The sequence below is a fragment of the Corvus hawaiiensis genome, chromosome 2 (assembly GCF_020740725.1).
Source record: "Corvus hawaiiensis isolate bCorHaw1 chromosome 2, bCorHaw1.pri.cur, whole genome shotgun sequence".
NCBI lineage: Eukaryota > Metazoa > Chordata > Aves > Passeriformes > Corvidae > Corvus > Corvus hawaiiensis.
This window is the reverse complement of record NC_063214.1, coordinates 31,168,508-31,195,793: the sequence shown is the minus strand read 5'-3', so window position 1 is coordinate 31,195,793 and position 27,286 is coordinate 31,168,508. Positions and strand designations below refer to the sequence as shown.

The 27,286-nt window shown below is 48.4% G+C and overlaps 1 protein-coding gene and 1 non-coding gene across 8 annotated transcripts; both read left to right on the top strand.

Annotated features, from left to right (window-relative positions):
• Positions 1 to 5,952: 5,952 nt before the first annotated feature.
• On the top strand, positions 5,953 to 26,864 carry CHD4 (chromodomain helicase DNA binding protein 4). Of its 7 annotated transcripts, none has more exons than XM_048294105.1 (40): positions 5,953 to 6,056; positions 6,905 to 7,066; positions 9,058 to 9,185; positions 9,365 to 9,556; positions 9,915 to 10,033; positions 10,454 to 10,695; positions 10,779 to 10,906; positions 11,038 to 11,173; positions 11,608 to 11,789; positions 11,913 to 12,152; positions 12,901 to 13,104; positions 13,187 to 13,392; positions 13,625 to 13,756; positions 14,064 to 14,160; positions 14,539 to 14,730; positions 14,818 to 15,018; positions 15,964 to 16,101; positions 18,040 to 18,161; positions 18,272 to 18,445; positions 18,745 to 18,886; positions 19,359 to 19,490; positions 19,603 to 19,720; positions 19,932 to 20,056; positions 20,348 to 20,585; positions 20,756 to 20,928; positions 21,085 to 21,265; positions 21,366 to 21,452; positions 21,618 to 21,706; positions 21,792 to 21,925; positions 22,398 to 22,542; positions 22,731 to 22,896; positions 23,251 to 23,360; positions 23,568 to 23,700; positions 23,850 to 23,927; positions 24,043 to 24,180; positions 24,275 to 24,383; positions 24,705 to 24,837; positions 25,710 to 25,905; positions 26,007 to 26,182; positions 26,297 to 26,864. In XM_048294105.1, the coding sequence occupies exons 2-40, from the start codon at positions 6,970 to 6,972 to the stop codon at positions 26,312 to 26,314; spliced, it is 5,751 nt and encodes a 1,916-aa protein (XP_048150062.1). In that variant the 5' UTR covers positions 5,953 to 6,056; positions 6,905 to 6,969; the 3' UTR covers positions 26,315 to 26,864. The 7 variants fall into 7 exon arrangements, with proteins under 7 accessions (XP_048150062.1, XP_048150060.1, XP_048150059.1 ...); XM_048294103.1 differs by having other exon boundaries at positions 26,275 to 26,864; XM_048294102.1 differs by having other exon boundaries at positions 23,565 to 23,700; positions 26,275 to 26,864.
• Positions 22,924 to 23,062, top strand: LOC125322275. The gene has a single exon (XR_007201928.1). It is a non-coding gene; the product is annotated as a small Cajal body-specific RNA 11 (non-coding RNA).
• Positions 26,865 to 27,286: the final 422 nt, after the last annotated feature.

Genomic DNA, 27,286 nt, shown 5'->3' with positions numbered 1-27,286 from the left:
AGATCCAGCTGGAGGTAGGAGATGAAGGAGAGTTCTGTCCCAGCCTGTTTTTTCAGTATTTCTGCTAAATGAACTCAAGAGATGTGTGTCGGTGTTAGTGATTTTTGCCAGCATGCACCAGCTTTGATACAGGAGGTAAAAATAGGTATGGCAGAACTGCAGTCCAGGCAGCTCAAACCAGTGGGTTGTTGTTGCAGCCCCTTTGAGACCACCGGCTCCTTCCCTGGCTGGATCCAACTATTTGTTTCATGAAGAGGGGAGGGGAACAGGGCATCCCTAGGGCACTTTAGGGAAATGGGAACCTAAAAATGGTAACTAATAAGCACGCTTAACTTTTGTGTAATGCTTCCAGCTTTTGTTATTCATTATACACATAATTCTATGTTAAGGGACTGGTGTCAAAGTCAAATTTTTATAATTGCAAAATAGCATTTATTTTTTTACACCTTACTAAGTGCCTCCATCTTCAGGAAAAAAAAAAAGTGAAAATAAACATGGAAAATTCGAATCTGATGATCTGATGTCTGGCAAAGTTCTGAGTAACTGAAAACAGACTTGTGATGGAAAATATCGAGTAACCTTAGCTATAGGTGTCAGTACCAAGTATGTGATGTTTTTTAAAGCAAACAAACCAGCGAAGCACACAGAGATAGACATCAGCCGTTCTGATTTCCAGGGGGCTGAGCAACCCCCAATCTCCTCTATCTCTCCCCCCGCCTCAGTTCTCTGCCGCCAGCACTGCCTCCTGCACCGCGCACGTCTGGCTGACACGGTGCGGCTGCGGCTGCACGGCCACGCCGCTCTCCCTGCCCCCTCCTTCTCCTGGCAAAACAGGAGACGAGGCTCATGACGAGTGCTGAGCGAAGTCTGAAATGCTCTTCCCCTAACGGGAAGTAGATGCAGAGTCACGCTGGCATAGGGGCAGCCCTCACCTATGTGGCTGTTAGAGAGAGAGTCAATCCTCCATTGACAGTAGAATGTTCTCAAAAAAGAAGCACACGTGGTCTCTTGAGTGATTCTTGATCTTATTCTGGTTGTATGCTCCAAAATCCTCTGTGTGCAAGTCTCTTTCTGCCTCTTGTTTCAGTGGCATTTGTTTGCTGCAGGAGCAGTTCCTTGGACATGACAGGAAGGACTCTTGTCTTTTCTCCACAAGACAAGGAGACTTTCCTGTGTCATTTTCTACCATGTCTGACACCAAAGTAAAGATACTTCCATTGTGCTAAACAAATAAGCTCATGCTTTTCTTTGAAAACCCCCCATCTAAACTAAATAAGGGGAAAAAAATAGAAAGGGGTGCACGATGAAGAAAACAACGAAGAAAATTGGTCATTTAGATTTCCTTAGCCTGCCATGGAGACTTTGTAGAAAGCTGGGAGCAGAGAAGAGTATCCTGGGCAGAGAAAAGGTCTTTGTAGTGGTGAGGAAGACTTGCAGAATTCAGGACAGTCACTTTGGCTAGTGCTGGGGACACAGGATTCTCACAAGATAGTTTAAAATGGGGGCAGGGGGACTTGGGTGTTGAAGAGATGCAGACTCTGGGACAATAACCAGATATTGAGTGAAAGTTTGAACCAGTTTCTTGCTAACTTCAAAGTAAAAATTACCTATTTCAGAGTCTGATACCCCTCTCAAAAAATCATCTAGGGCAAAATTCTCAGCTTTACCAAAGAAAAAACAAAAGGGCAAGACTCCTCAGAAATTCTGGGATCTTCAGGGTTCCTTGGCAGAAGTGGTAAAACCTTAGTTCAGTCATGGCAAGTATCAGTACAATCTGGGGAGCCTACAGGGCTGCTGAATGGCAAACACAAGGAGTAAGTCCATCCACATAAGTTATGGTCAAAACTAGGTTAAAGGAAGAAGTGAAGTGTACCTGGAGCATTTGCAGGACAGTATCACATTCAGGGGTACATCAGTGGTGCCAGTTTTACACAGATACTGAAAGATATTTTTCATGTTACCCGTTGTATGTAACCTGACAGAACGGATATTACACACAGGCTAGAGCAACCCTCAGTCCAGGAAACAGGAAAAATTTGGAGAACAGAAGTACGGCTGTGTCCCAGCACACAAATGAAGCAATACAGTGGCAGCATTGCAGTGCCCAGCATCTAAACCCATCAGCCCCTCTGCATTGTTATGGAATGCAAGAGGAGCTGACAAAAAATAGCCTGAAAGACCATAAACAGATCTTTCAGATCGCATTGTCTGCAGCACCAGCATGTCAAGCTTGTAGTCTGTTATCTGTGTCCCACATACAAACAGCTCATGCTAGGCTGGGGAGTCTCCCCCCTTTCCAAAATGCTCTGGAGTTCCTTCCTCCCACCCTTGCCTCCCACACTGGGCAGCATTGAAACACACTGGACAGAGGTTTCCAGCCTCCAACCCTGAGTTCCAAGGTGAAACAATGTCAAAAGCTTTGTTCTTCTTGTTACTTTAGGGAAGCATGTTTAAAAGTGAACATAAATTAAAAGTGAAATTGAGAAAGGGCTGTGGGCCTGATAAAAACCTGGACAGGGGCAGCTGCCCACAAGGTCGAGGAAGATGAGGGAGGACTCTCCTGGGACCCACACAGGGACCTGAACCCTGACTAACTTAAACCATGCACAAAACTACAGAAATAATTTAGAGGTTGCCTCAGCTTGTTGCTGTGGGAGTACAGAGCCCACTTCACCTGGTTGTTCTTGGAAGCAGACCTGGGCAGGGGCATGTGGAAGGTCCTCTGGCTAGTTTGGATTTCCCTAACATGGGCGCAGGAGATGTTGTAGGTGATTTTCCCATGGGAAGTGCGCTGTGGGGTTGTTCAGGGTGTTGACGCCCATCAGCACAGGTTGGGAAGATTGTAGTACACAGATCTTGCTGTAATTGTTTCCAAGCCAAGTGCTGTAAACTCAAAAGATTCAGTTAAACTGGGTAAGTAATTGAACCACAGCAAGGTACAGCAACTTCCAAGTTTAAAGCAGCCAAATAACTGGAAATCTATCTCATGGAAATCTATCATTTCCTCATCAAAGGAAAATATTTAGAAGTCTATTTTTTAAAATCCATTTAATCTACTTGGCCTTCACAAACAGTAAAAACATCTTAATCATAATCATGTATATCCCATATGGATTTTTGGTTTTGAGGGAAAATTAAGATTTCTGCTGACTAAAAAACTCCCAACTTACAAAGGAGAAAAAGGAGTCGGAGCTGAGGTGGGGAACCTTGGGCACATTCATGATAAAAATGTGTTTGTTTGTCACGCAGACAAAGATTTCAGGGAGGTGGTGGTTCACTGGGAAGCTTCATGCTTTAGCATCGGAGGCACGGGGGTTCACATTGCCTAACCAGTAGCAAACAGCCCTCTTCAAGCCATAACCTTGCTGGTGGGAGCCTTGGGAATCAGCTGCAGAGAGAGCCCCAGCACCTAACTCCCTTTGCAGGATCTTCATCTGCACCGCACCTCTTCCCTTGTGGCCAAGCCACTGGAGGAAAGAGGCAAATGTGGAGTCTGGTGGACACCGGTTGAGGCTGGGCTGCTCAGCTTGGGAATTTGGTGTGGCTGTTCACCCGGCTCCTGTTAGAGGGGATTACGGCTGTCAGCACACAAAAGAGGGAATGAGAAGTCCTGCAGAGGTCCATGTGAGTTTGATGGTGGTGTCATCCACCCCATGTTTCTGCAGTGCTGGATGGTCTGCTTGATCCATGCAGAGGATGGATAGGATCTGTGGAAGAGTCGTGTGCTCTTTCCTACCACTTTTCCTCTGTGGAGCTCAGATAAAATGAGAGCATCATCGTCATCCAGGTAAAGGCATGTACAGGGATAGTACAGGTTGCATGCTGCTGGTGGCTGGAGAGGTAGGTGGGATTTCTGTATGTGCAGGAATGTGGATAACACAACAACCTGTTGGAATGTATTGGTCTAGTCTTTGCTGGCAATGCGGGAACGAGGGCATGGGAGGCACAACTCTCATGCTGCGGAGTGGCTGCACGTGTATCGTGCGTTGTGGAACTCTGCTGGAGCACGGAGTGGAGATGGGCGCACGGATGCGGTGGTGGAGCCTGGTGGTATCTCAGCAGAGGTGCTGGTGCGAGGAGGCGGTCGGAGCCTGCAGGCACAGTTAAGGGAGAGCTTGCCCATAGCCAGAGCCACTTCGGCACACGGCCGAGGTGATGGGATGGTGTTGTGGAACACCTGCATGCCTGCTGTGTGCGTGGATGTATTTTCAGTGTGGTGTAGCAGACAAAGCACGGCTTGTGTTACAGGATCTGTAAGCGACTTGTTGCAGTCTGTAAACACTCCATCCTCCACTTATGTTCTGTCGTGTTCCACTGCGTCGGGATGAAATGTGCTCATGCACCACCAGGCGTGGGACAGCAGGGGCAACGAGAGCAGTTGTTGACACCCACATTCACTGGGAGAGACGGACAGGACTGCGCCTCTGTTGAGATTGATGGTGTTATGAAGATGCTCAACAGAGGATAAGGCAGCATTATGGGATGTGATTTTGTTTAATGGGAAATTAATGACACCGTTGCACGTGCATAATTGGAGTATACTTATACCTACGGACCGTTCACATCTGTGTAAATCGATGATGAGCTTCCTGGTGGAGGCTGCCGCAGGGAGCAGGGTGCTGGGTGACAGGGAGGAATGGAGGACGTGGACCCACCGTGTATCACAGAATCACAGAACCAGTTAGGTTGGAAAAGACCTCTGAGATCATCAAGTCCAACCTTTGACCGAACACCACCATGGCAACTAGACCATGGCACTAAGTGCCACATCCAGCCTTTCCTTAAGCAACTCCAGGGATGGCGACTCCACCATTTTCCTCGGCAGTCCATTCCAATGTCTGATCACTCTTTCCATGAAGAAATTCCTCCTGATGTCCAACCTAAACCTCCCCTGGCACTTCTTGAGACGACATGCTCTTGTCCTGTCCCTGGCTGCCTGGGGTAGGTAGTTCTGCAGGGACCAGCAGCCAGGAAGCCTCGAGGTGCAGGGGAGGCACCAAAGTCACTGCGGCTTCCCCACAGGCAGGCTGGTGGTGGCCATGGATAACCGTGGAGGGGTCCTGCAGCCCCGCGGACAGAGCGTGCGGGATGGGGCACCCGGAGGCCGGGGCAGGGGAGGGAGCGGAGCCCTCAGCCCCGAGGTCGGGGGCGGTCGGCGGTGGGAGGGCGGTGCCCGCAGCCTGTGCCCGGGGCCGGTGCCAGCGCGCAGGAGGGCGGGAGGTGCGCGGAGGCCGCGCGGTGCCAGGGGTCGGCCACGCGCCCCGGGCCGGAGCGGGCCCCGCGCCCCCGGGCAGGGCGGGCGGGGGGCGGCGGCGGAGCCCCGCGGATGCGGGTGCGGGGCGGGCGGCCGCGAGTATTATGGGATGCCGGGCTGGACGGTGGCTCCCGGCGACTATTATGGGATGCCTGCCTGGGCGCGAGGGGGGGGAGGAGAAGTGACTATTATGGGATGTGCGCGCTCGGGGTGTGACTATTATGGGATGTTCCGGGGGGGATCCTCACAGCGCGCTCTCCCTGCGGGAGGGGGACGTGCCTATTATGGGATGGCAGCCCCGCGAGGCGCGGGGGGGCGCCCTGGCCCGGCGCGCGGGGTCCCGCGCGGGGCGGGGGGGGCAGTATTATGGGATGTTTCTTGGTGGGGGTCAGTATTATGGGATGCCGGAGCGAAGGGGTGCGAGCGTGGGGGAGTATTATGGGATGTTTCTCGGGGTGAAGGTGCGGGGGGGGGGGACAGTATTATGGGATGTTACTGGCGGGAGGGGTGGTTATTATTATGGGATGCCGGGCCGGGCAGTGAGTGGGAAGTTCTGAGGGGAGGGTGAGTATTATGGGATGTCGCGGGGAGGGGGGGGGGGGGGGGGGGAAGGGGGTGTGTGTTTGCCGGGGAGACGGGGGCGGGGCCTGTTGCCGGGGTCCCGGGGCATATTATGGGATGTAGGCGGGAGGGGGCGGGGCCTAGCCGGGTTTTTTTCCCCTTTAAGAGGCGGTGCCGCGGCCGGAGCCATTTTCCCTTCAGCGGCGGCAGCGGCGAGAGAGGAGTCAGGGTCCGGAGCCGGGTGAGGAGCAGGGAGGGAACGAGGGCGGGCAAGGCCATCTGCCGCCTCCCGGGGCGTCCCGGCCGGCGGACGCCCTTGTCCGCCGGGCGCCCCGTCGGCTCCGGCCGCAGCTCCTCCGGGGACGCGCCGTCCGCCTGCCCGGGCGGCCGCAGGACGGGTCCGGCCCCTCCTCCCCCGCCCCGCAACCACCCCGCCGGTGCCCGCAGCCCAGGCCTGCGCCGGCCCCCGAGGAACGGCGGCCCCTCGCCGCACGCCCGCCGGACTTCCCCGGCCCCGCCCCGCGCCCCCGCCCGGGAGACGGTGCCCCCCGCCCCCGCCCTGCGCCGCGCAGCCCCGCTCCGGGCGGGGGCGGCGGAGCGGGGCTGCCGAGCCCGCCCGGCCTTTTGTGTGCGGCCGGCGGCAGGGCAGGGGCAGGGCCAGCGCTGCAGTGCCAGCCCGGGGAGGGTTGGGGCTGCTGGCCAGGGCACCGCGCTGACAGCCGCCCGGCCGGCCACAGGGCTCCCTTGCCTGCCCCGCTGCCTTGCCTGCCCCGCTGCCTTCTCCCGGCCCAAGGCAGAAATAACCGAGGACACCCGGCTGCAGAGGACGGGAGAGTTTTCCTTTAGGACAGCTGTTTTGGCTTCGTCGCCAGAGATGAGTTGCTGACTCAGTTTAATATCTGGTGTCTTCAAAGCCTGCTTTATCAGAACTCTAAACTGATACTTGCTGCCAGTGTTTCTATTATCCATAGGCTCCAAAGCCAGTAAAGTTGCTGTCTAAGCTTTCTCACAGATCCTCTTGGTAGCACTATTGCTTGGGAGAACGGAGTTCAGGTTTGCTGTAACTTTCTCTTTTTCTTTTCAATGAAGTACTGGCCAGACTGGCAAGAAGACGACAACCTGTATAAGCCCAGGCCTCCCCCGGTGTGGAGGACATGGCTTCGGGCATTGGGTCTCCATCACCGTGCTCAGGGGGCAGTGATGATGATGAGATGGAGATCCTGTTGAACAACGCTATCCCCCAGCATCCAGGTATGCCGAGCCTGCAGGGCATGCATGTGGAGTGGGGATAATGTTGGTCTCAAGCTGAATATGTGAAATGCATGATGTGTTGGGGAATGTAATTTTTTTTTTTTTCCCTGCAAGTCATGCGTATGTTTTTGCTATCTGAGTCCCAGGGTTACTTTGAAGTGTGAGGCTCGCGGCTTTGTGTCAGGTGGAGCTGACTTTGTTCCAAGCCGTTGCAGGTTGTCAGGGCCTGTGCTTGGAGGAGGTGTAGAGGGTGGAGGCAGAGCATCCGATTCTGACAGGGTACCGAAATGCCTGCAAGTTTGAATTTTCATGAATGGGGAGGGGGAAGAGGGGGGTAGTATGTGAAAGGGCAGGTTGCCTGGCTTGCTTTCATCTGGGAACTCAGACCGGCTGACGTCCAGAGAAAACTGCCCTGGGCTGTTGCGTGACCCACTTTCCTTCATCACCACACCCAATTATTGAGGTTTCTTGTGGTTCTTGCTCTGTGCTGCTTGCTCACCTTTGTTTTTTTTTTTTCTAGTCCTTGTATCTTGCTTTTTGCCTCGTATTTGCATCCTCATCATCAGCATGAGGCTTGCATTAGAGCCTGGGAATTCTTCTTGTTTGTGGGGTTTTTTTGTTGCTTTGGCTGTTGATGACCTGCTCTGTGGACATGGATCTGGGTTCTTCACTTCCTTGTGAAAAAGGAGTGATGTACATAGTGAATTGTAGGACAAGCGTGGGTTTTTCTACTAACTCATGCTGGAGTGTTGTAGTGTCATATAAGAGAAATATAAGAGAAATGTAACTGGAAAAGGGAAGATGGTGTTATGAACTTTTGGATTTTTGTTTGTTTGGCATTTTTTTCTTAAGCGTTGACTCTAGAGTTTTCTGGCACCTCTGAGATCTTGGGCAGAAGGGGACTATCAGTAAGGAAAATCTTGCTGAAAAAAACCTGGTAAAATCACTGCAAAGTGGAGAGGTTTAGGTGGTACCTTGGAAAGGGTGGGTCATTAGAAGTTCTAAATCAGAACTTGGGGGAGAAGATGCATGGTCCTTGAAGGACCTGGTGTTGCAGCACCATGGGAGCAAAGAGACATCCATTGGTTGGGAATATGGCAGGGGCCAGGCATGGGACCCCAGGTTCTGAGAGCTCTACCTCTGCTGTTTCAACCCTGGCTGCGGTAGCTCCTCTGACCTGTGGCTTCCTCCATCCTGCCCAGTTCGGGTGGTCAGGAGGCCATTTTCCCTTGGAGGGAGAAGGAGTGACTCTGGCTGTGTGCGGTGGGCGGGGCGGCAGGGGAGGGCGGGTGGCCGTGCTGCTCCCGCAGCCTGCCACAAAGAGAAGGAAGGGCTGTCTGGTTGCCCCTGCCCCTCGGGCCAAGGGCACCCAGGGAACAGAGACACACAGATGGAAGTGTGCACTGGTACTGGGGACCTGGCGTGTGTCCTGGCCAGGCAGTGAGCTTACTAGCTGCTGGGGCTGGGGGAAGGTTCTGTCGAATCTGGATTAGAATAGAGTTGCTGAGTAACAACTTTCCTATGGAGGAGGGAAAGTAGCGGCTTACTGGCCTGTGTTTTGCATGCAGCTGTAGGATGTTCTGTACTGCTGAAGAGGCTAGATGGTTTCTTTCCTGGAGATCCATGGACTGAAACAGTATCCTAGTCAGGTTTTCAAATGCATTCACTGTTTTGCCCCCTTTAGATGTGGCAATCTATTTTATGCTCTTTCCTTTTCTTGTTGGGTTAAGGCAAACTTCGTGTCCCCAATTTTGAGTGCAATTCTGCTTGGAGAAGCAATATTATGGAAATAGGTGGTGTTGGGAGGGGGAAAAACCATGTTCAGTGGTACCTTAGGATACAATTTTTGAGTATCTGCTGTGAACAGTAGAAGTTGTAACCACCTCTGTAAGTATGTAGCAAGAAGCAGACAAGTTGATCTCTGTGAAGGGGAGCTATACTGTAGGGCACAGATGGGGGTTGAATGAGACATATTGCCTCTTCACATCCAGAACATGAAGAAGAGCCAGAAGAAGAGCTTCTGTCAGAGGCTGACACTCCCAAAATCAAGAAGAAGAAGAAGCCCAAGAAACTGAAGGAACCCAAAGTGCCCAAGCTCAGCAAGCGTCAGAAGAAGGAGGTAAGAAAAAGGATGCCTAAGGTCACACTCTAAAATATGGATATATAGGATGAGGATGCTTACTGTTGTTGTTGGCCAATAGCAGCAGTCTTTTTAATGAATCCTGTAGAGCTTGGGGAGAGAATGGTGTTTAGTGCTTATCCAGGGTATTTTCTCATGCCTGATCCCTCCCTCCCCAGCTGGGGGACAGCTCTGGTGAGGGGAATGAGTTTGTGGAGGAAGAAGAGGAGGTTCTGCGCTCTGACAGTGAGGGCAGTGATTACACCCCTGGGAAGAAGAAAAAGAAGAAATTAGGACCCAAGAAGGAAAAGAAAAACAAAGCCAAGCGCAAGGAGGAGGAAGAAGAAGAGGAAGAAGATGATGACTCAAAGGTAACAAGCTACCCTGCTGGCTGCTTGCTTTTCATTCCCATGTGTCTGATTTGGGGGATCATTGTGCTCTCCCTTTGTGATTGCCCAGGGAGTTGGGACTGTGTAGTCTCTTTTTCCACTAGACCCTCTTGACTTGACCTTTTTCCCACCTTGCATTCTTCCCTCTTTACTGCTTTAAACACACATGGAATTTGTATTGAATCCAGATACTTTTCCCATTTCCACTGATCTTCTGTTGTGGCTGTGTCCTATGGTAGTGATAAGTGGATGCAGGGGAAAACAATTCCCTGGGTCATCTGTGGAATGTGGAAGATGTGTGGAAGTTCTGCTCAGAGTTGCCATGATTCTCTTTTCATAGGAGCCAAAGTCATCTGCTCAGCTCCTGGAAGATTGGGGCATGGAAGATATTGATCACATCTTCACAGAGGAGGATTACCGCACACTCACCAACTACAAAGCTTTCAGCCAGTTTGTCAGGTGAGCTGCAAGCCTATGCTTGAAAGGACTTGGGAACAGAAAAAGAGATGGGACAAAAACTAGATTCCTTGATTTTGGAACCTCAGTGCACACCGGTGTGGTACCTAGAGTGAAAACTGAAGCAACAGTAAAAGAATAGATCCACAGCTTTTTTGTTTTCAGTCATCAAGATGATGCAAGTCCTTCCAGTCCACTTTCTTCCCTACTATGCTAAATTCCATCTCTTTTTTCCAAGCCCTGAACATTTCCATCTTTCACATAGAGTGAAAGATGAGAGTGAGGAGATTCATTGGCTCTTGAAATCAGAGATTAGAAAGGAACGTAGTTTGAGATAAAGGTGCTAAGGGGGGGTGGCAGTGGGGAGGAATAATCTAGATTTCAGGGTGGTTCAGTAACCCTTCCTTCCCTCACTGTACACAGGCCACTTATTGCAGCCAAGAACCCTAAAATAGCAGTGTCGAAGATGATGATGGTACTGGGAGCCAAATGGAGGGAGTTCAGCACAAACAACCCCTTCAAGGGAAGTTCAGGTGCATCTGTGGCAGCTGCTGCAGCTGCAGCTGTTGCAGTAGTGGAGAGTATGGTGACAAACGTGGATACTGTCCTGCCGCAGCCTCCCGTAGATGTGCCACTCAGGAAAGCCAAGACAAAGGAGGGCAAAGGTGAGATGAAGAATCTGGTGGGAGGATAGAAGTCAGTGGTGTCAAGGCAGTAGCCCTTCTGACTCTGCCTCCTGTGTTCCCAGGACCCAATGCCCGGCGGAAGCCAAAGGCCAGTCCTCGTATTCCTGATATCAAGAAACCTAAAACAAAGAAGGTGGCACCATTAAAGATCAAACTGGGAGGATTTGGTTCCAAGCGTAAAAGATCATCAGTAAGTGATGCTCCTGTCTTGACCTTCTGAGGAGGGGGTCATGATGTGGTGGTAATGCTGGGGTGTGTGTCTGATTGCTGCCTGCCAGCATGTGTGTCTGAGTAACAAAGCTTTTCTCTTACCTACCTCAGAGTGAAGATGATGATCTGGATGTGGAGTCAGACTTTGATGATGCCAGCATCAACAGCTACTCTGTTTCAGATGGATCTACAAGCCGTAGTAGCCGCAGTCGCAAAAAGCTGAAGGCTGGGAAGAAGAAAAAGAAAGGTAGTGGGGGATTCTGTCTCCACTGCCAGCAGTTGGAGACAGAAGCACAGCTAAGTGTGTAGAAAGATAGTGGAATGTCTGTGTGGAGTTTGGATGTTTAACAGCGTACTTGAGGGAGAATTGATTGTGAAGGAAGAACATGATACTATTTTGAATAAGGAAAAGTCTTTCAGGAGTTCTTTGTTAGGGAAACAGATGCAGTGCTGAGTTTTCCTGGCCTTACCTGTACCTTTTATTTCATGGGTGGATGGGGGCACAAAGGGACTTGTTTTGCTCCTATTCCAGGTGTTCTTCCTCGCCCTGCTTACTTACATAGAGTTTTGGATTCTGGATCTCTAGATGGCTATGTAGGCTGTTGGGAGAATACCCTCCCTGGCTGTAGGAAGCTTGTACCTGTGACTTGTACCACAGTAACTCCTCATCACCCTCTGCAGGTGAGGAGGACTCCACAGTGGCTGTGGATGGCTATGAGACTGATCACCAGGACTACTGTGAGGTGTGCCAGCAGGGAGGAGAAATTATATTGTGTGATACCTGCCCTCGTGCCTACCACATGGTTTGCCTGGACCCAGATATGGAAAAAGCTCCAGAGGGTAAATGGAGCTGCCCGCACTGTGTGAGTATTGGATTCCCCAAAATGGTGCAAGAGGTCATGGAGGAGGGGGATGTCAAGTGGCTTGGGGCTGCTGTTCTGTGGTAATGAAATAATCTTTGTTTTTCTGATTTCCTTCTCCTACAGGAAAAAGAGGGCATTCAGTGGGAAGCAAAGGAGGATAACTCTGAAGGTGAGGAAATCCTGGAGGATGTAGTGGGGGATGCTGAGGAAGAGGATGACCACCATATGGAGTTCTGTAGAGTCTGCAAGGATGGAGGAGAGCTGCTGTGCTGTGATGCCTGTCCTTCATCCTACCACATCCACTGTCTGAATCCCCCACTGCCTGAGATTCCCAATGGAGAGTGGCTGTGTCCTCGCTGCACTGTGAGTTTCTGCTAGTACCATTCTCCCATTGCTACAAGAGGTGATTGATCTAATCCCTTTGGATCATCATATTTATATGGAAATACACGGTCCTTTGAAGACTATCTCCTCATACACTTTTGTCATAAAGCTTAAAGGCCTGACTCTTTTTAGCTGTGTTGTGCCTTGATTGACTGATTTCTCCAGACAGTGGGAAGAACCAGGCTACAGCCTTTGGGTCTCATGAGATTTGTCCACGTGCAAGGTAGTTGGGCAGTTTTTGGTCCAGGATGCCAAGGCTCACTTTTTTTGGCTCCTGTATGTGTGTAGAAGCAGGAGAACAAGTGTAAGCAAAATCAGTGCTTAAAGTAATTTAAACTGATGCTGAGATTAAACTGGTTTTGCACTGTTGTAAGCTCTATAATGCTTAGACCTTTCTTAGTAGATGGTTAGGAGAAATACCACGCTTTTCCGGAAAGTTCTCGAAATAAGTAATATAAATGGTGTTAGTTGCTTTCATTAGGTGATAAAAACTTAAAGCTGATGAACAAAAAAAAGCTCCTTATGCTGGGCCCTTGGTTCTACAGCAAAATATTTTCTGTACAAGCTTTCAATGAAGTCATAGTTGGGCAGACTACTGAACTCATCAAGCCTAGCAAATTCTATCTGTGTAGTGAAACCATGAAAGTGACCCTGTTTCTGCTCCTCAGTGCTTCTGTGTTAGAGTACCTACACTGTGTGATGCATCAAGCTCTGTTTAACTTTCCAGTGCCCAGCTTTGAAAGGAAAGGTGCAGAAGATCTTGATCTGGAAATGGGGTCAGCCCCCAGTTGGCCCTGCACCACCACGTCCACCTGATGCAGACCCTAATGCTCCACCCCCGAAACCTCTGGAGGGTCGGCCTGAAAGGCAGTTCTTTGTCAAGTGGCAGGGCATGTCCTACTGGCACTGCTCCTGGGTGTCAGAGTTGCAGGTGAGTGGAGGAGCCTAACTATGGCATAAGGGTGGATAGTTGAGGCTAAAACACCTACTAACTGCTTGTGTCCTGACTGCAGCTGGAGTTGCACTGCCAGGTCATGTTTCGTAACTACCAACGCAAAAATGATATGGATGAGCCACCCTCGGGAGACTTCGGAGGGGAAGAAGAGAAAAGCCGAAAGAGGAAAAACAAGGACCCCAAATACGCTGAGATGGAGGAGCGTTTCTATCGATACGGGATCAAGCCAGAGTGGATGATGATCCACAGGATCCTTAATCATAGGTAGGGGGTGTAACATAGAGGATTTTCAACAGAGACCTTAAGCAGGGCTACGGGAGAGTGGATGAGCTAAACTGCAGTATGACTGGGAGAAACAGTGGGAGTTCTTTGTTGGCATGACACACATTGTTGTTCTGTTTCTGCTGCTTTACTAAGAGTCCTTCCCTTTCATTTGAATGGATTGGGGGAGTGCTGCCATTTCACTGTGCTTGAGACTTACTGGTTTCTTCTGCAGTGTGGATAAGAAGGGGAATGTCCACTATTTGATTAAATGGAGAGACCTACCTTACGACCAGGCATCCTGGGAAAGCGAAGATGTGGATATTCAAGATTATGACCTCTACAAGCAAGCCTACTGGAATCACAGGTAGGAGGAGTATCTAGAGATTGTTTTCCTTTCCCTTCCCTCAAGACAAAGCACTGCAGTATGCCAGCCCCTAGCACTGGCTGGATTAATAGATGGAAATGGGCGAGACGCATTGCCTTGTTGCTGACTCCTTATGCCTTTGGGCAGGGACCTTGTGCCTTTCTACCAGCTCATGAAGGTTCCAGCCCTGTTCTCTTGAGCCTGTTTGAGTTGGGTGATTGCCTTTCTATTCTTTGCAATAGTTTTCTCTTGATCTGTTAATAAAGAGCCATTAAACTTACATGTACTTGGGACTGTCTCTGCACAGGGAGCTGATGCGAGGTGAAGAGGGCAGGCCTGGTAAGAAGTTAAAGAAAGTGAAGATGAGGAAACTGGAAAGGCCCCCTGAGACTCCCACAGTAGACGTAAGTTACTGGTTTTTTGCATAGGAGCCGTTTTGGGGTGCCAGCAGGTAAATAGGAAACTGAAGAGTGAACAGCATGTGGTTTAGAGCTGCTTCATGGCCCAAAGAATAAATGGCATTAGAGGACCTTCAGACAAAGGTCCACTGTGTCCATTGGGTCAGACTCCCTAGCTCTTGGTGAAAGGGTTTTACAAAAGAAATGGCTTCTTTTTGGATGCCCTTGGCCATTTAGGAATTGGGTTTGGTGCTAGTCTGGTTGTCATCCATGAAGCCTCATCTGTACTAGTGAATATAAGGGCGGCTATAGACTCTTGATAGGACTCCTGTTAGTTATCTAACTAAGGTAAAGCTTTTCAACTCTTCCTTCTTTCCACTATAGCCAACAGTGAAATATGACCGGCAGCCGGAGTACCTCGATGTAACAGGGGGGACTCTGCATCCCTACCAACTGGAAGGACTGAACTGGCTGCGCTTCTCCTGGGCCCAGGGCACAGATACAATCTTGGCTGATGAAATGGGTCTGGGAAAGACTGTGCAGACAGCAGTGTTCCTGTATTCCTTGTACAAAGAGGTGAGAGCTGGGAGGTCACTGCCCAGAGAAATTCTGCCTATGTTAGTGATTGCAGTCATCTAATGCTCTTACTGACTCTATTTGTAGGGCCACTCAAAGGGTCCCTTCTTGGTGAGTGCCCCGCTGTCCACAATCATCAACTGGGAACGAGAATTTGAGATGTGGGCCCCAGATATGTATGTAGTGACTTACGTCGGGGACAAAGACAGCCGGGCCATCATCCGTGAGAATGAGTTCACTTTTGAGGATAATGCCATTCGTGGAGGCAAAAAAGCATCCAGAATGAAGGTACAGAACTCTGCTGTAACACAAGCCTGAATTGAGATGCACTCCCTGGCTTTCAGCAGCTGAGGTTCAAATACTCTGCTGTCCCTGGGAACTGATTATGCTTGTAGTTTCCAAGGGGAAATAACTGCAAATTGATGACAAGTGGGCATTTAGACTCCTGCTGTAGACTGTTTAAACACTCTTACTACTTTGAACTAAGTCAGTACTGGAGAAATATAGTTGTCTAAGGTAATACTGGCCCTAGGCAAGTCCCTCTGTCTTCCTTACTTAACCTGTGAAGTTGGGCATCTTTTCTACAGATCTAAGTTGATATCAGAATTGCCACTGTATGTAAAAGACAAATTACAAAAAAGTGTGAACTTTTTCATCCTGAGGAATTGGCTGGCGGTGAGGCCATACCCAGACATCTGAGAAATTGCATTCTGTGCCGAAACAGGAAGGAAGAGCCTGATCTAGGTGGCTACTTTTTCTAGAACTTTAGTCTTCCTAGTAAAACCAAGATGGAAGCTAAAGCATTTTCAGTGGCAGAGGCAGACAGACTCATTTCCTTCCTTTGAAATGGAACAGCCTTAAGTAATAATAGTAACTTAAAGTTCCATGGTAAACTATCTTTTGAAGTCTTAGCTTTTTGTTTGAGTCACTCTTCTCCAAATTTCAATTCCCTAACATACCTCTACTCACTGCTTATTTGTTAAATATCTCTGTTAGAGTATTTGACAACTATCCAAAAGTAGCAGGAACTGAGGGGGTTGAGGAGACTTATGTGTTGAGAGTAATAGGGAATTAAAAGGCTAAAATGTTTTGGGCAGCATTTTGAATCTTGTGACAGGAGACTGGGGGTGTGAAAAGTTTTTGATGTGCTGTTGACCAGGGCTCACCAGGATAACTTGATGGAGAAGCACTGCATGCTCTATCCCCTTACACATTCATCCTTTTCCTTTGCAGAAGGAGGCTGCCGTCAAGTTCCACGTGCTTCTCACCTCCTATGAATTGATCACAATTGATATGGCCATACTAGGCTCTATTGACTGGGCCTGTCTCATCGTGGATGAAGCTCACAGACTGAAGAACAATCAGTCTAAGGTACAGAGAAGCATAGGTGGTTCATAGGCATGGCATATGTTGCAGGGGAGAGAGACAGCTCTTAGTCATTTGTTCAGTAGTAAATTTGATGTGTTACTAAAAAGAAAAATGAACAGCCTGCATTTGGAGATTGATCATCATTGGCAACAACTTTACTTACACTAGATCACTGGTTAGAACAGCTTTCTTTCCAGGTGAATGGGCTATTGGTATAGACTGAAAAACCAGGATGTGGTTGTTGCTCTCAAATACAAAATGACTTCTCTGAAAGCAGATCACATATCTTCACCACCTCTATTCTGAAAAGGTTTACCATGCTGAGCATAAAGCATGCTCCATGAGCAGAATTACCCTGCTTCCAGAGTCAGCTTGCTCTCTGCATTCATCTGGCTTTTTAGCAGTACTAATTAGGTGTTACAGAAATTGAGGGTGGGCAGAGGTGTTTAAAAATGCCTGGGTAGGTGCTGAAAGCTATGTAGCTGCTTTAGATGAGGCTGCACCTTAACTAAGCTTGTTTGAATTGGGTAGACTTGACTGTACTTTCTTAATCCAACCCCTCCCTAGGCCTTGTGCCTTAATTCTGGTATTGATTTGTCTGTCTTCAGCTGGGTTCTAGTGCTCAGTACACCAAAAACAATTATTATTGGAAGGCTGGTTTTAGAGGTTTTTGGAGACTGTAAGACAAAATTGCTGCTTGATTTCTTTGTTTGTTTTGTTTAAATGGCTTTAGTGTTTTGGATCTTGGCATGAGGCATCTTCCTGAGACATCACAGCTGTGCTTGCAGTTCAGTTTCTAGATCTTATTTTATTGTAGGCACTAAGACTGGATGCCATTCTATGCTTAGCATTGAAACCATTGGAAGTAGGAATGAATGCTTACTATTAATATTCATTAATTGAAAGAGGATGTAAAGGCTCAAGGTTACTCTCTGACACTATGCAGAACCATTAAATCTCTTCTTCTACAGCAGTTTCCTGACCTATAAGAACAGCTTATCAGTATTTGGCTGCAAGATAGATAGGTCAGATGCTTCTTGACAAATTGGGGTTATCTCCTAAAGTTTTGCAGATATAATTAGTAACTTCCACATTTGATTCCAAAATGAGAACATTTTTAACTATAGCTACATAGAAAAATAAATCCCTGTGGAGGCCACTAGAAGTACTCTTCTGGTGCAAAAACCAAAACATAAGCAATTTGGTTCTTGTTTGCCATGTAGTACAGCTGCTTTCATTAAGTTTGACCTTGTATCATGCTAAGTGTAAGATAAGCAGAGAAATGGCCAAGCTCATAAAGAAATTACTGCTTTACTGTCAATTTGTGCAGGTGAACATGGTACACTTGTGCTTTTCAGTGCAGTACTTTAACTGCTCGCTACATCTGTCTGGAATTACTTCATTGTTGTGAAAACCAGCGCAAATTACCTTCAAGACACATTGGCAAACCCTTAGCTCTTTTTCTCCTCTGCTTGTTCAGAGCTCTGGAACACTGCCAGGAGTGATATGAATAGGAAGAGTGACTTGGTTATTTCTAGAATTCTCAAGGCAGAGTAGTTGTAGGAATGTGGAACACTAATTTAGCAAGAAAAAATACATAGTACAGCAGCCTAGAAATGATTGGTGGTCTGAAAGAGTTTGTAACTTGTAAGAGCTAAGGAAACCTACTAGCACCTGATGGTTCGGAGGATTTGTTGTAGTCGTGTTTTAGGTATGCAGAGCAATGATCCAAATAAGATTAGTCTAATAACCCTGACTGGAATGTGAACTACTTGGAACTCTTGTCCAAACAGCTGATGTGATCTAAATTGAACCCTAGATTGGTGTCAACTTTCTAGAATTTTTTTTTTTTGTAAGCCTATGACTTAATAAGCCTTTGTTGTATTTGTGTGCATGTTTTGGTTTATTTTCCCACTTTCTTCCCTGCTCTCTCCTTTCCAGTTCTTCCGTGTGCTGAATGGTTACTCCCTCCAGCACAAGCTGCTGCTTACAGGAACTCCCCTGCAGAACAACCTGGAAGAACTGTTCCACCTGCTGAACTTCCTGACGCCCGAGAGATTCCAGTATGTCTTGCAGTGCAAGTCAGCCTGCCTGTCTTGTCATTCCTATCCCCTCACTTGCTCTTTTGCTCTTTTTCCTTTGTGGTGTTTGCTGAGTGTCTGTTTCCCCCCAGTAACTTGGAGGGCTTCCTAGAAGAGTTTGCGGATATTGCCAAGGAAGATCAGATCAAGAAGCTCCACGACATGCTGGGCCCACATATGCTGAGGCGTCTCAAGGCTGATGTTTTCAAGAATATGCCATCTAAGACTGAACTCATTGTCAGAGTGGAGCTGAGTCCCATGCAGAAGTGAGTGTGGGGATGAAGAGAGCACCTGCTGTTGAGCTAGTGTTTCTCTGCTCCGCGCTTTCAAACAGCCTTATCCTTACTCTGCAGGGTTTTCTGCACAGTGGGCTGCCACTAGAGCAGAGGAAGGACTAATCCTGTGCTCTGGTGTAAGGGATAAAGAGATAGTGAGTGCCAGTGGCAGAGCCTAGGTAGCTGGCAGGTAATGCCAGGAGCAGTGCAGAGTTTAGCAAGAGAAGAGTAGGTTAGTCATTCTCATGAGAACTCTGCCTGAGTTGTTCTATTTTCTTCTTTGTTTTCAGGAAATATTATAAATACATTTTGACAAGAAACTTCGAGGCACTGAATGCACGGGGTGGTGGTAACCAAGTCTCATTGCTCAATGTTGTCATGGATCTGAAGAAGTGCTGTAACCACCCTTACCTCTTCCCTGTGGCTGCTATGGTATGTCCAGTCACGTTTTCTGTATAAGCAAATGTTCCCTGCTGGTTGTTATCAGGGAGCCAGTTAGCTCCCTAGGTGAGGCATGGAGGGGTTCCCATTTCTCTCTTTTTGCTTGTATGTGTTTTTTTCATCCTGTCTTTATTTAAACCCAACATGCTGGAAGGCCATTCCTTTTCCAGCACATTTATATGACAGGTAGGAGGTATCTTTTTACTCGTGTGAGGTGGTGAAGACTGTAAGAGTAGGGAGTAAGTAAGAAAAGAGGAGGTTGTGTAGGAGTCAAATTGCAAGAGAAGAGGCACAGGGTAGCACTGATGTTTCATACAGGTAGTGTATGCTGTACCTTGTGGTTGTGCCAAGCTAAGTGACCAGGTGTGAGCCAGCATCAGCTGGGGACTAAGACCAAGTTACATCCCTTCAAGCTGTTTTTTGATCCTTGCCCCTTATTCCCTCTTTCTCTTTTTCTTCTTAGGAAGCTCCAAAAATGCCAAATGGCATGTATGATGGTAGTGCACTTATTCGAGCCTCTGGAAAGCTGTTGCTGCTCCAGAAGATGTTAAAGAACCTGAAGGAAGGAGGTCACAGAGTGCTCATATTCTCTCAGGTACATGGAGAAAAGCCTTTAGGCTGGGAATACTTTTTCTGAGAAAGAAGTCTGTTGATCTGGTATCCACTTGTCCCTCACTCCTCTGTGGTGGTGTTTTTCTGATACACAGATGACTAAAATGTTGGACCTTCTAGAAGATTTTTTGGAACATGAAGGGTACAAATATGAGCGCATTGATGGAGGAATCACAGGGAACATGCGTCAGGAGGCTATTGATCGGTTCAATGGTATATAGTCTCCTGTCTTTTCTGTAAAATGAAAACTTGTCTTGTATGTGCTTAATGCTCATCATGGGATTGTTGTGCCCCAAGTCTTCCACTGTTTTCCTGTGATCTTAAATTAGTAGCAATTCCCTATCAGGTGATGTGGATCAGTTACAAATCCTTCTTGGAGTATTGCACTCTCCCTTGATTACTTTTGTTGTCTTTTTTATCTTAGCTCCTGGAGCTCAGCAGTTCTGCTTTCTGCTTTCAACTCGAGCTGGGGGTCTTGGTATTAACTTGGCCACCGCAGATACTGTGATTATCTACGATTCAGACTGGAACCCCCACAATGATATCCAGGTGAGTCTGAATGAGGTCACTCACTGTGGAGTAATCCTGAGGAAGAGGGGAAATAAAATGGTCATAAGGAGTGAAGGAATGTGAGACTTGCCCTCTAGAAATATGCAAAATTAGAGCAGTGAGGATGGGTAGAGATGGGAAGTGAAATAGTCGAGGGATCTTCCAGGGCACAGCCTTCACTAATGCCAGGAGCCAACATGAAGGCTAGTGGGAAGCTTGTGGAGGTAGGTGGGGTATATCAGACTACTTCTTGTGTAGCTCTAGATTGTTTTGAGCACATCTCTTTTCTAGGCCTTCAGCCGTGCACACAGAATTGGACAGAACAAGAAAGTGATGATATACCGCTTTGTGACAAGGGCCTCAGTGGAGGAGCGTATCACTCAGGTGGCCAAGAAGAAGATGATGCTAACTCATCTGGTAGTGAGACCGGGGTTGGGCTCCAAGACAGGCTCCATGTCCAAACAGGAACTTGATGACATTCTCAAATTTGGCACTGAAGAGCTCTTCAAGGATGAGGCTACTGAGGGGGGTGAGTGCCTGGGAGTAGAACCAAAGGGGGTGGGGAGATCTGGCTCCTTATTTAGTGAGAGACTGTAGGCACAGTGCTGATTATAGCTCTACAAAGAGGGTCTAGGGTGGCATTCCCTTTCTTAGTCCATTGAGATTCATACAGCAACGGTGCCTGTACTCTTCCTTCAGGGGATAACAAAGAAGGTGAGGACAGTAGTGTTATCCACTATGATGACAAAGCAATTGAGCGTCTATTGGATCGGAACCAGGATGAAACAGAAGATACAGAACTTCAGGGCATGAATGAATATCTCAGCTCCTTCAAGGTGGCCCAGTATGTGGTTCGTGAGGAGGAGATGGGGGTGAGTATGAGGTGGATGTCAGTTAATATGTCCTCCTGAGTGATGGAGGATCAACTAAGTTAATTGAGCTCTGAAGCTTTTAGGACCAAGCAGGCACAGGGATATATCTGCTGGGACTTAAAGCAGAGGGCCCTAAATTTGTTACGTCTCTGGCAGGAGGAAGAGGAGGTTGAGCGGGAAATTATTAAGCAGGAGGAGTCAGTGGATCCTGATTACTGGGAGAAACTGCTCCGTCACCATTATGAGCAACAACAGGAGGATCTGGCCAGGAATCTGGGCAAGGGCAAACGTATTCGCAAGCAAGTTAACTACAATGATGGCTCACAGGAGGATAGAGGTACAAATCCACAGGACCCTGAGGGAAAAATGGGTGTAAGTATATGTTGCTGGGAAGTAACGGAGTAGCGTCTCAGGCTCACGTGCTGTTTTTCTTTCAGACTGGCAGGATGACCAGTCAGATAATCAGTCAGACTATTCAGTTGCTTCTGAGGAAGGAGATGAGGACTTTGATGAGAGGTCTGAAGGTAAGTTCTGCTGGAGCCAGAGTTTCTGGGTTGCTTTGAGTGTGGAAACAGTTGGGACTTGATTTGGGCAATTTGCACGTTTTGTGGCGCTCTCCTGCTGGGGCAATATTCACACAGCAATATGCTGTGCATTGTCTCTTTACTTAGCTGCATTTCTCTTTTCAGCAGCTCGCCGGCCTAGCCGCAAGGGCCTGAGAAATGATAAGGATAAGCCTCTGCCTCCCTTACTGGCCCGTGTGGGAGGGAACATTGAGGTAGGTTGTACCAGGGAAGACATTTGCATCTCAGCTGCTCCTGTATTGCTCTTGCCATATCTGTGTGTCTGCTCCTTTATTCTAGGTGTTGGGTTTCAACGCTCGCCAGCGGAAAGCCTTCCTCAATGCTATCATGCGCTATGGAATGCCACCTCAGGATGCCTTCACCACTCAGTGGCTTGTTCGGGACCTCCGTGGCAAGTCAGAGAAAGAGTTCAAGTGAGTCTGCGTTAGGCAGCAATGGAAGCAACTAATCCTTTTGGGGAAGAATGAGAGTTGGGTCTTAGAGACTACATTTCCTTAATGTTTTGGTTGGTTCTCTGTGGGAGAATGAAGTATAAGCTGGGATTGTTCCTAACTCTCTTACTTGGACCTGACTCTTAAGTCACCAAAAGCAAATGCTTTTAGAGGAGAAGCATGGCTCTACAAGCATATAATGAATACTCTCCCAGAGTCTTTCTTGGGTTTATGATTGTTTCTGGCTCAAGACTCTTGAGTTAGCTGTGTATCCTCTATGTATGTAGTGATTCTGTCAGGAAATTCTTGAAGAAGCCTGGAGCCCCAGAATTTGTAACTATGGGTTAAGAGTCTCTTATGGGTAATTTCCCTTACATGCTGGAAGGGGTCTGACAATGCATGTCTCCAGATAACACAACTTACGGGCTAATTGCTTGTCTTTCAATTGCTGCAGGGCCTATGTCTCGTTGTTCATGCGCCATTTATGTGAGCCTGGAGCTGATGGTGCAGAGACCTTTGCAGATGGGGTCCCACGGGAAGGTCTTTCTCGACAGCACGTCCTTACTCGCATTGGGGTCATGTCCCTCATACGCAAAAAGGTCAGTGCTTAGCAGAGCAATGTGCCCTTTGCTGTCCATACAACTGTAGTCACTGGGGTCTTGAGTTAGGGAGTTACCTCACCTTTCACACCTACTTTCGTTGTGTGCTCGGTGGTCTGCCTCTACAGCTGTAAGAATGAGCTTTGTACGACCCCTCCAGTGATAGTCTTTCTCTCCCTCTTGTGCAGGTGCAGGAATTTGAGCATGTGAATGGCCGCTGGAGTATGCCAGAACTGGCAGAGATAGAGGAGAACAAGAAACTTTCACAGCCCAGCTCACCCTCCCCCAAAACTCCAACTCCTTCGACACCAGGGGATACACAGCCAAATACACCTGCCCCTGTTCCTCCACCTGGTGAGGGCTCCCCTCTTGTACAGCCCTGCGTCCTGACCTTACCCTGACTGTTCCCCTCACCGGAACTGTGGTGGTGGGGTCTGGGGGTGGACGCAGATCAGCTTACTCTCATGTTAGGAGGGCTGCCAAAGACATGTGCAAGCCCTTAAAGGCAAGAGAGGACACTAGCTTTCCTGGGATGAGCTGACATCAGTGAGAAGCCCAGCATTTGTAGTGGGCAGGAAAAGGGGGGGGTCATGCTAGTTCCATTTTGATGGGCCTGATCTCTGGGAGCAAAGGAGAAGTGTGCTTGCTAGCAGGAAAGATCTTACTGATGGCTTCTCTTTTGTCTGCTGTGCCGTGGGGAATACACAGAAGAAGGAGTAAAAGTAGAAGAAGGAGCTAGTGCTAAGGAGCAAGGAGAGCCATCTGAACCAGAGAAGGAGCTCAGTGCCTCTGCTGCTGAAACAGAGGTCCCTATGGAGGTGAGTTTTGGCTTTTTTGCCTTGTAATTTCTCTACTTCTGCCCCCTCTTCATCTCCCACCTGAGGCAGAAATGAGTTTTTAGAGTGATACTTGAAGATAACTGGTTCTCAGAAGTGGCCTCACAGTTTTGTGTGTCGTTGCTTTCCAAGACTCTGACTGTGTTCTGTTTCTATACTTTGTGTCTCACTGATCCCTGTCCTCAGCAGTGTGCTCAGCCTGTGGAGACACCACCCCAGGAAGCAAAATCCCCAGTGAACTCCACAGAAGCTGATGAAAAAAAAGTAGAGGAAACAGAAGGGAAGGAAAGACCAGATGAACCAATGGAAGTAGAAAGCAAGGGTACGAAGCAGTTAATCCTAAAGAAACAGGCTTGAAATGTAGAAAATCATTGGGGACTTACAGAATAGTACTGGGTTTTACTGGTTGAAGAACAAAACTGTGAACTTGATATGTTCCTGTACATCTCATGTTCCCCTTCTCTCCTGCAGCTGATGTGGAGAAAGTGGAAGACAGAGCAGCTATTGAGAATCCCCCTGACCCTCCTATAATCACTCTGGATGAGAAAGGTGAGGCATGATACCTCCCTTCTCTTCCTTAACCTTTCTTCTGCAAGGATTCCTTGTGGGTCCAACTTGTTGTGGTATCTGCCATGTTTGTTGTAATAATTTCCTGTGTGTACAGATGAGAAAAAGGACGATGATAAGAGAGACGTGGTGATGCTGCAGAACGGAGAGATGCTGAAGGAATCAGTAGATGAAAGGCACAAGAAGGCAATAAAGCAGCGCTTCATGTTCAACATAGCAGATGGTGGCTTCACTGGTATGAGATCTTTATCTGTTTGAATTCGTTTTTAAGCTCCTGCTTAAGTTTATGAAGTAACTTCCAACCATTCTGGTGTCTCTTGCCTTTCCAGAACTACACTCCCTCTGGCAGAATGAAGAGCGGGCTGCAACTGTCACCAAGAAGACCTATGAGATCTGGCATCGGCGTCATGACTACTGGCTCCTTGCTGGTATTATTAAGTATCCTTGCCATGACAGACACATTCTCCCACCTTGTACATAATTTGTCACGGTGAAGGGCCGTTCTGAGTCTGACTGGAGTCGGTTAAATGAGAGAGTGTTCTATCCTCTTCACAAGAGTGAAAGTGATGGGTGGGAGGGGGAAGCTTCCTGCAGCATAGTTAAGACCTAGCAGGACATAGTTCTCATTCCTCTTCCTTGGCTCCTGTTTGTCCCTTCTCTGTATCCCCTTTCCCCACCCCCTCTGGAGAACAGTACTGCCTGGGCTGTGTATTCCCTTGTTTTCACTGCCTTTGTTTGCCTGAGCTCATCCCATCTCAGTCATGGCTATGCCCGTTGGCAGGATATTCAGAATGATCCACGTTACGCCATCCTCAATGAACCCTTCAAGGGTGAGATGAACAGGGGTAACTTCCTGGAAATAAAGAATAAGTTCTTGGCAAGGAGATTTAAGGTAAGGGTTTCTCTTTAGTGTGGTAACTGCCTCGATCTCTAAGAACAAGTTCTTGCAGTTCTGAGTTTCCACCAAGAAAGTGAAAGGTTTATGCAGTGCCTTTTCAAGGTAATAAAAAAGGCAATATATCTCAGGATCATGCAGTTGGCTGCATGATAGGAGCTCCCTTTTTTCTGGAAATGGTATTGGGGAGCTTGGTTCAGTGCTCTCTATCCAAATGTTTATTGAACAACTGGTATGCAGGAGGCTTAAGGTTCAAGTGGCTGTTTTTGTCACAGCTTCTGCTTGGTCTGCTACGGCCCATTCCATGTGCCTGAACAGAACTCAATGGGTTGCTGAAAGGGCTGCCTGCAGTCTCTACTTCATCCTCTTTAGGAGTGAACATAGCTTAGTTGTGGGAGTGATTTAAGATCAATTCAAGTAAAGGCTGTGTAGGTCTCAGTCTTGGGGCAAAACATTAATTGACTATAGACTGAATGATCAGTTCTGCACTGCCAGGACTCCATTTGATTTCTCCAAATGCTTATAAGATTTCAGACCCTGTGTAAATAGGATGGAATACTTCTCGCTTGGGTTCAAAGAGCAACCTCCATCCCATTTGCCTCATAAAGAATCAGTGGAGGAATGAAAATACTAGAGGAGCTGTAGTAGTCTGTTAAACCCGATGTAGCCTGAATTTCTTGTGTCTGACTTTGCTTCATGAAGCCCTTGTTATTTTGGCTACTCAGTAAGACAGGCTGGTGAAAGGACTTTCAGCTACACAATCATCTCCCCTTATGAGATGGTGGGGAATTGGATTAGGAGAGACAGGGTGCAAACGAAGCTCCCTCTCAGGCAGCTGCTGAAAGACTCATTCCTGCTCCACCTTGCAGCTCCTGGAGCAAGCGCTGGTGATTGAGGAGCAGCTGCGGCGAGCTGCCTATCTGAACATGTCCGAAGACCCCTCTCACCCGTCCATGGCTCTGAACACACGTTTTGCAGAGGTGGAATGCCTGGCTGAGAGCCACCAGCACCTATCCAAGGAGTCAATGGCTGGGAATAAACCAGCCAATGCTGTGCTGCACAAAGGTAAGGCGGTGTGCTAAACAAAGGTGGCATAGGCGTTCAGCATTGCTGTCCCCTCTGGGGTGTCCCTTTCCCCTCGGAACAGATGTCCCTTTCTCTTGTAGTTCTGAAGCAGCTGGAGGAGCTTTTGAGTGACATGAAGGCAGATGTGACTCGTCTGCCTGCCACGATTGCCCGCATCCCACCCGTGGCAGTGCGCCTCCAGATGTCGGAGCGCAACATCCTCAGCCGCCTGGCCAACCGCAGCAGTGAGCCCCCGCCGCCACCCCCTCCCCAACAAGTACGTACCCGCTCTGGTCAGTAAGGGAGTTATGGGGGGAGGGGGGCTCCGTGGGCCAAGCTGGGCTCTGGTGACCAGCCCGTGAGTCTCAGGTCCTCCTCTCTCGCCCTACAGGTGGCCCAGCAGCAGTGAGTCCCTGGCCCAGTGCTGTTGACCTTTCGGCCAAGCTGAAGTGACCCCCCCACCCCACCCCTTCACACTCTACCCCTCTGCCTGACATTCCTGACTGGGTGCTGTTTCCCTCCATGGAAGCTGCTGCTCAGGTCTCTTGGGAGGAGAAGAAACTCCTTCCTCTGCAGCCAGCCCGTTGGAGCAAGGAGTGTGTTTAGGAGAGAGGGGGATGGATGTATGATGGACTCTGTATATAGTGACTGGAGGCCCCAGCGCCATGTCTGTTACATGGAGAACCTGGCTGCATTGCTCATTGCCTCCGCCTGGAATTCCAGTTTTCGTTCTTAATTTTATTTTGAGTTTGTTTACTGAGACAAGTGCGCAGGCAAGACCAAGCAAAAGCCAGGACAGAGACAAAGCTACCTCCATCAAAATCCTTTTTAATACAGAAACTGACCGGACTTGTCAACTAATAAGCAGCTTGAAGACAAAAGCAAACAACAATGAAAAACCAACAAAAAACAGAGCAAAACGTTGATAAAACTGAAAAATAAAGTTTCCTTGTATTTTATTTTGTTGTCTCTATTATCATGAGTGTACTGGGGGTAAGTATGTGGTTTCAACATTGAAAGAAGAAGAGGTAGTCATGTCTTTTTGCTGTATCAGAGCAGGTTTTGGGGTATCCTACACCTCCGAGAAGGGTAGTAGATGCCCCAGCCCTGGCAGTGTCCGAGGCCAGGCTCGATAAAGCCTTGAGGAACCTGGTCTCAGGAGTGCTGTCCGTACCCCTCGCACCGGTGTTGTGCAAGATGATCTTTAGGCCCTCTTTTCCCCCCACCTTAACAGTCTCGGATTCTGTAATTTCTCTTTTCCCCCTTGCCTCTGCACCCTGCCTTTCACTACTCTGTGTGCCCGCGGCAGCAGCCCGCGGCAGGAGCCCGCTGCAGGGGCAGGCGCGGCCCGTTCCGGTCCCGCAGGCCCCGCGGAGGCGCT

Excerpts from the sequence above, each read along its gene's own strand:
- CHD4 (XM_048294099.1), top strand. The coding sequence starts at position 6,970 with ATGGCTTCGGGCATTGGGTCTCCATCACCGTGCTCAGGGGGCAGTGAT. Across the intron at positions 10,696-10,778 it reads CAAGACAAAGGAGGGCAAAG|GACCCAATGCCCGGCGGAAG; the intron begins GTGAGATGAAGA and ends CTGTGTTCCCAG. Across the intron at positions 20,057-20,347 it reads ACCCCCACAATGATATCCAG|GCCTTCAGCCGTGCACACAG; the intron begins GTGAGTCTGAAT and ends TCTCTTTTCTAG.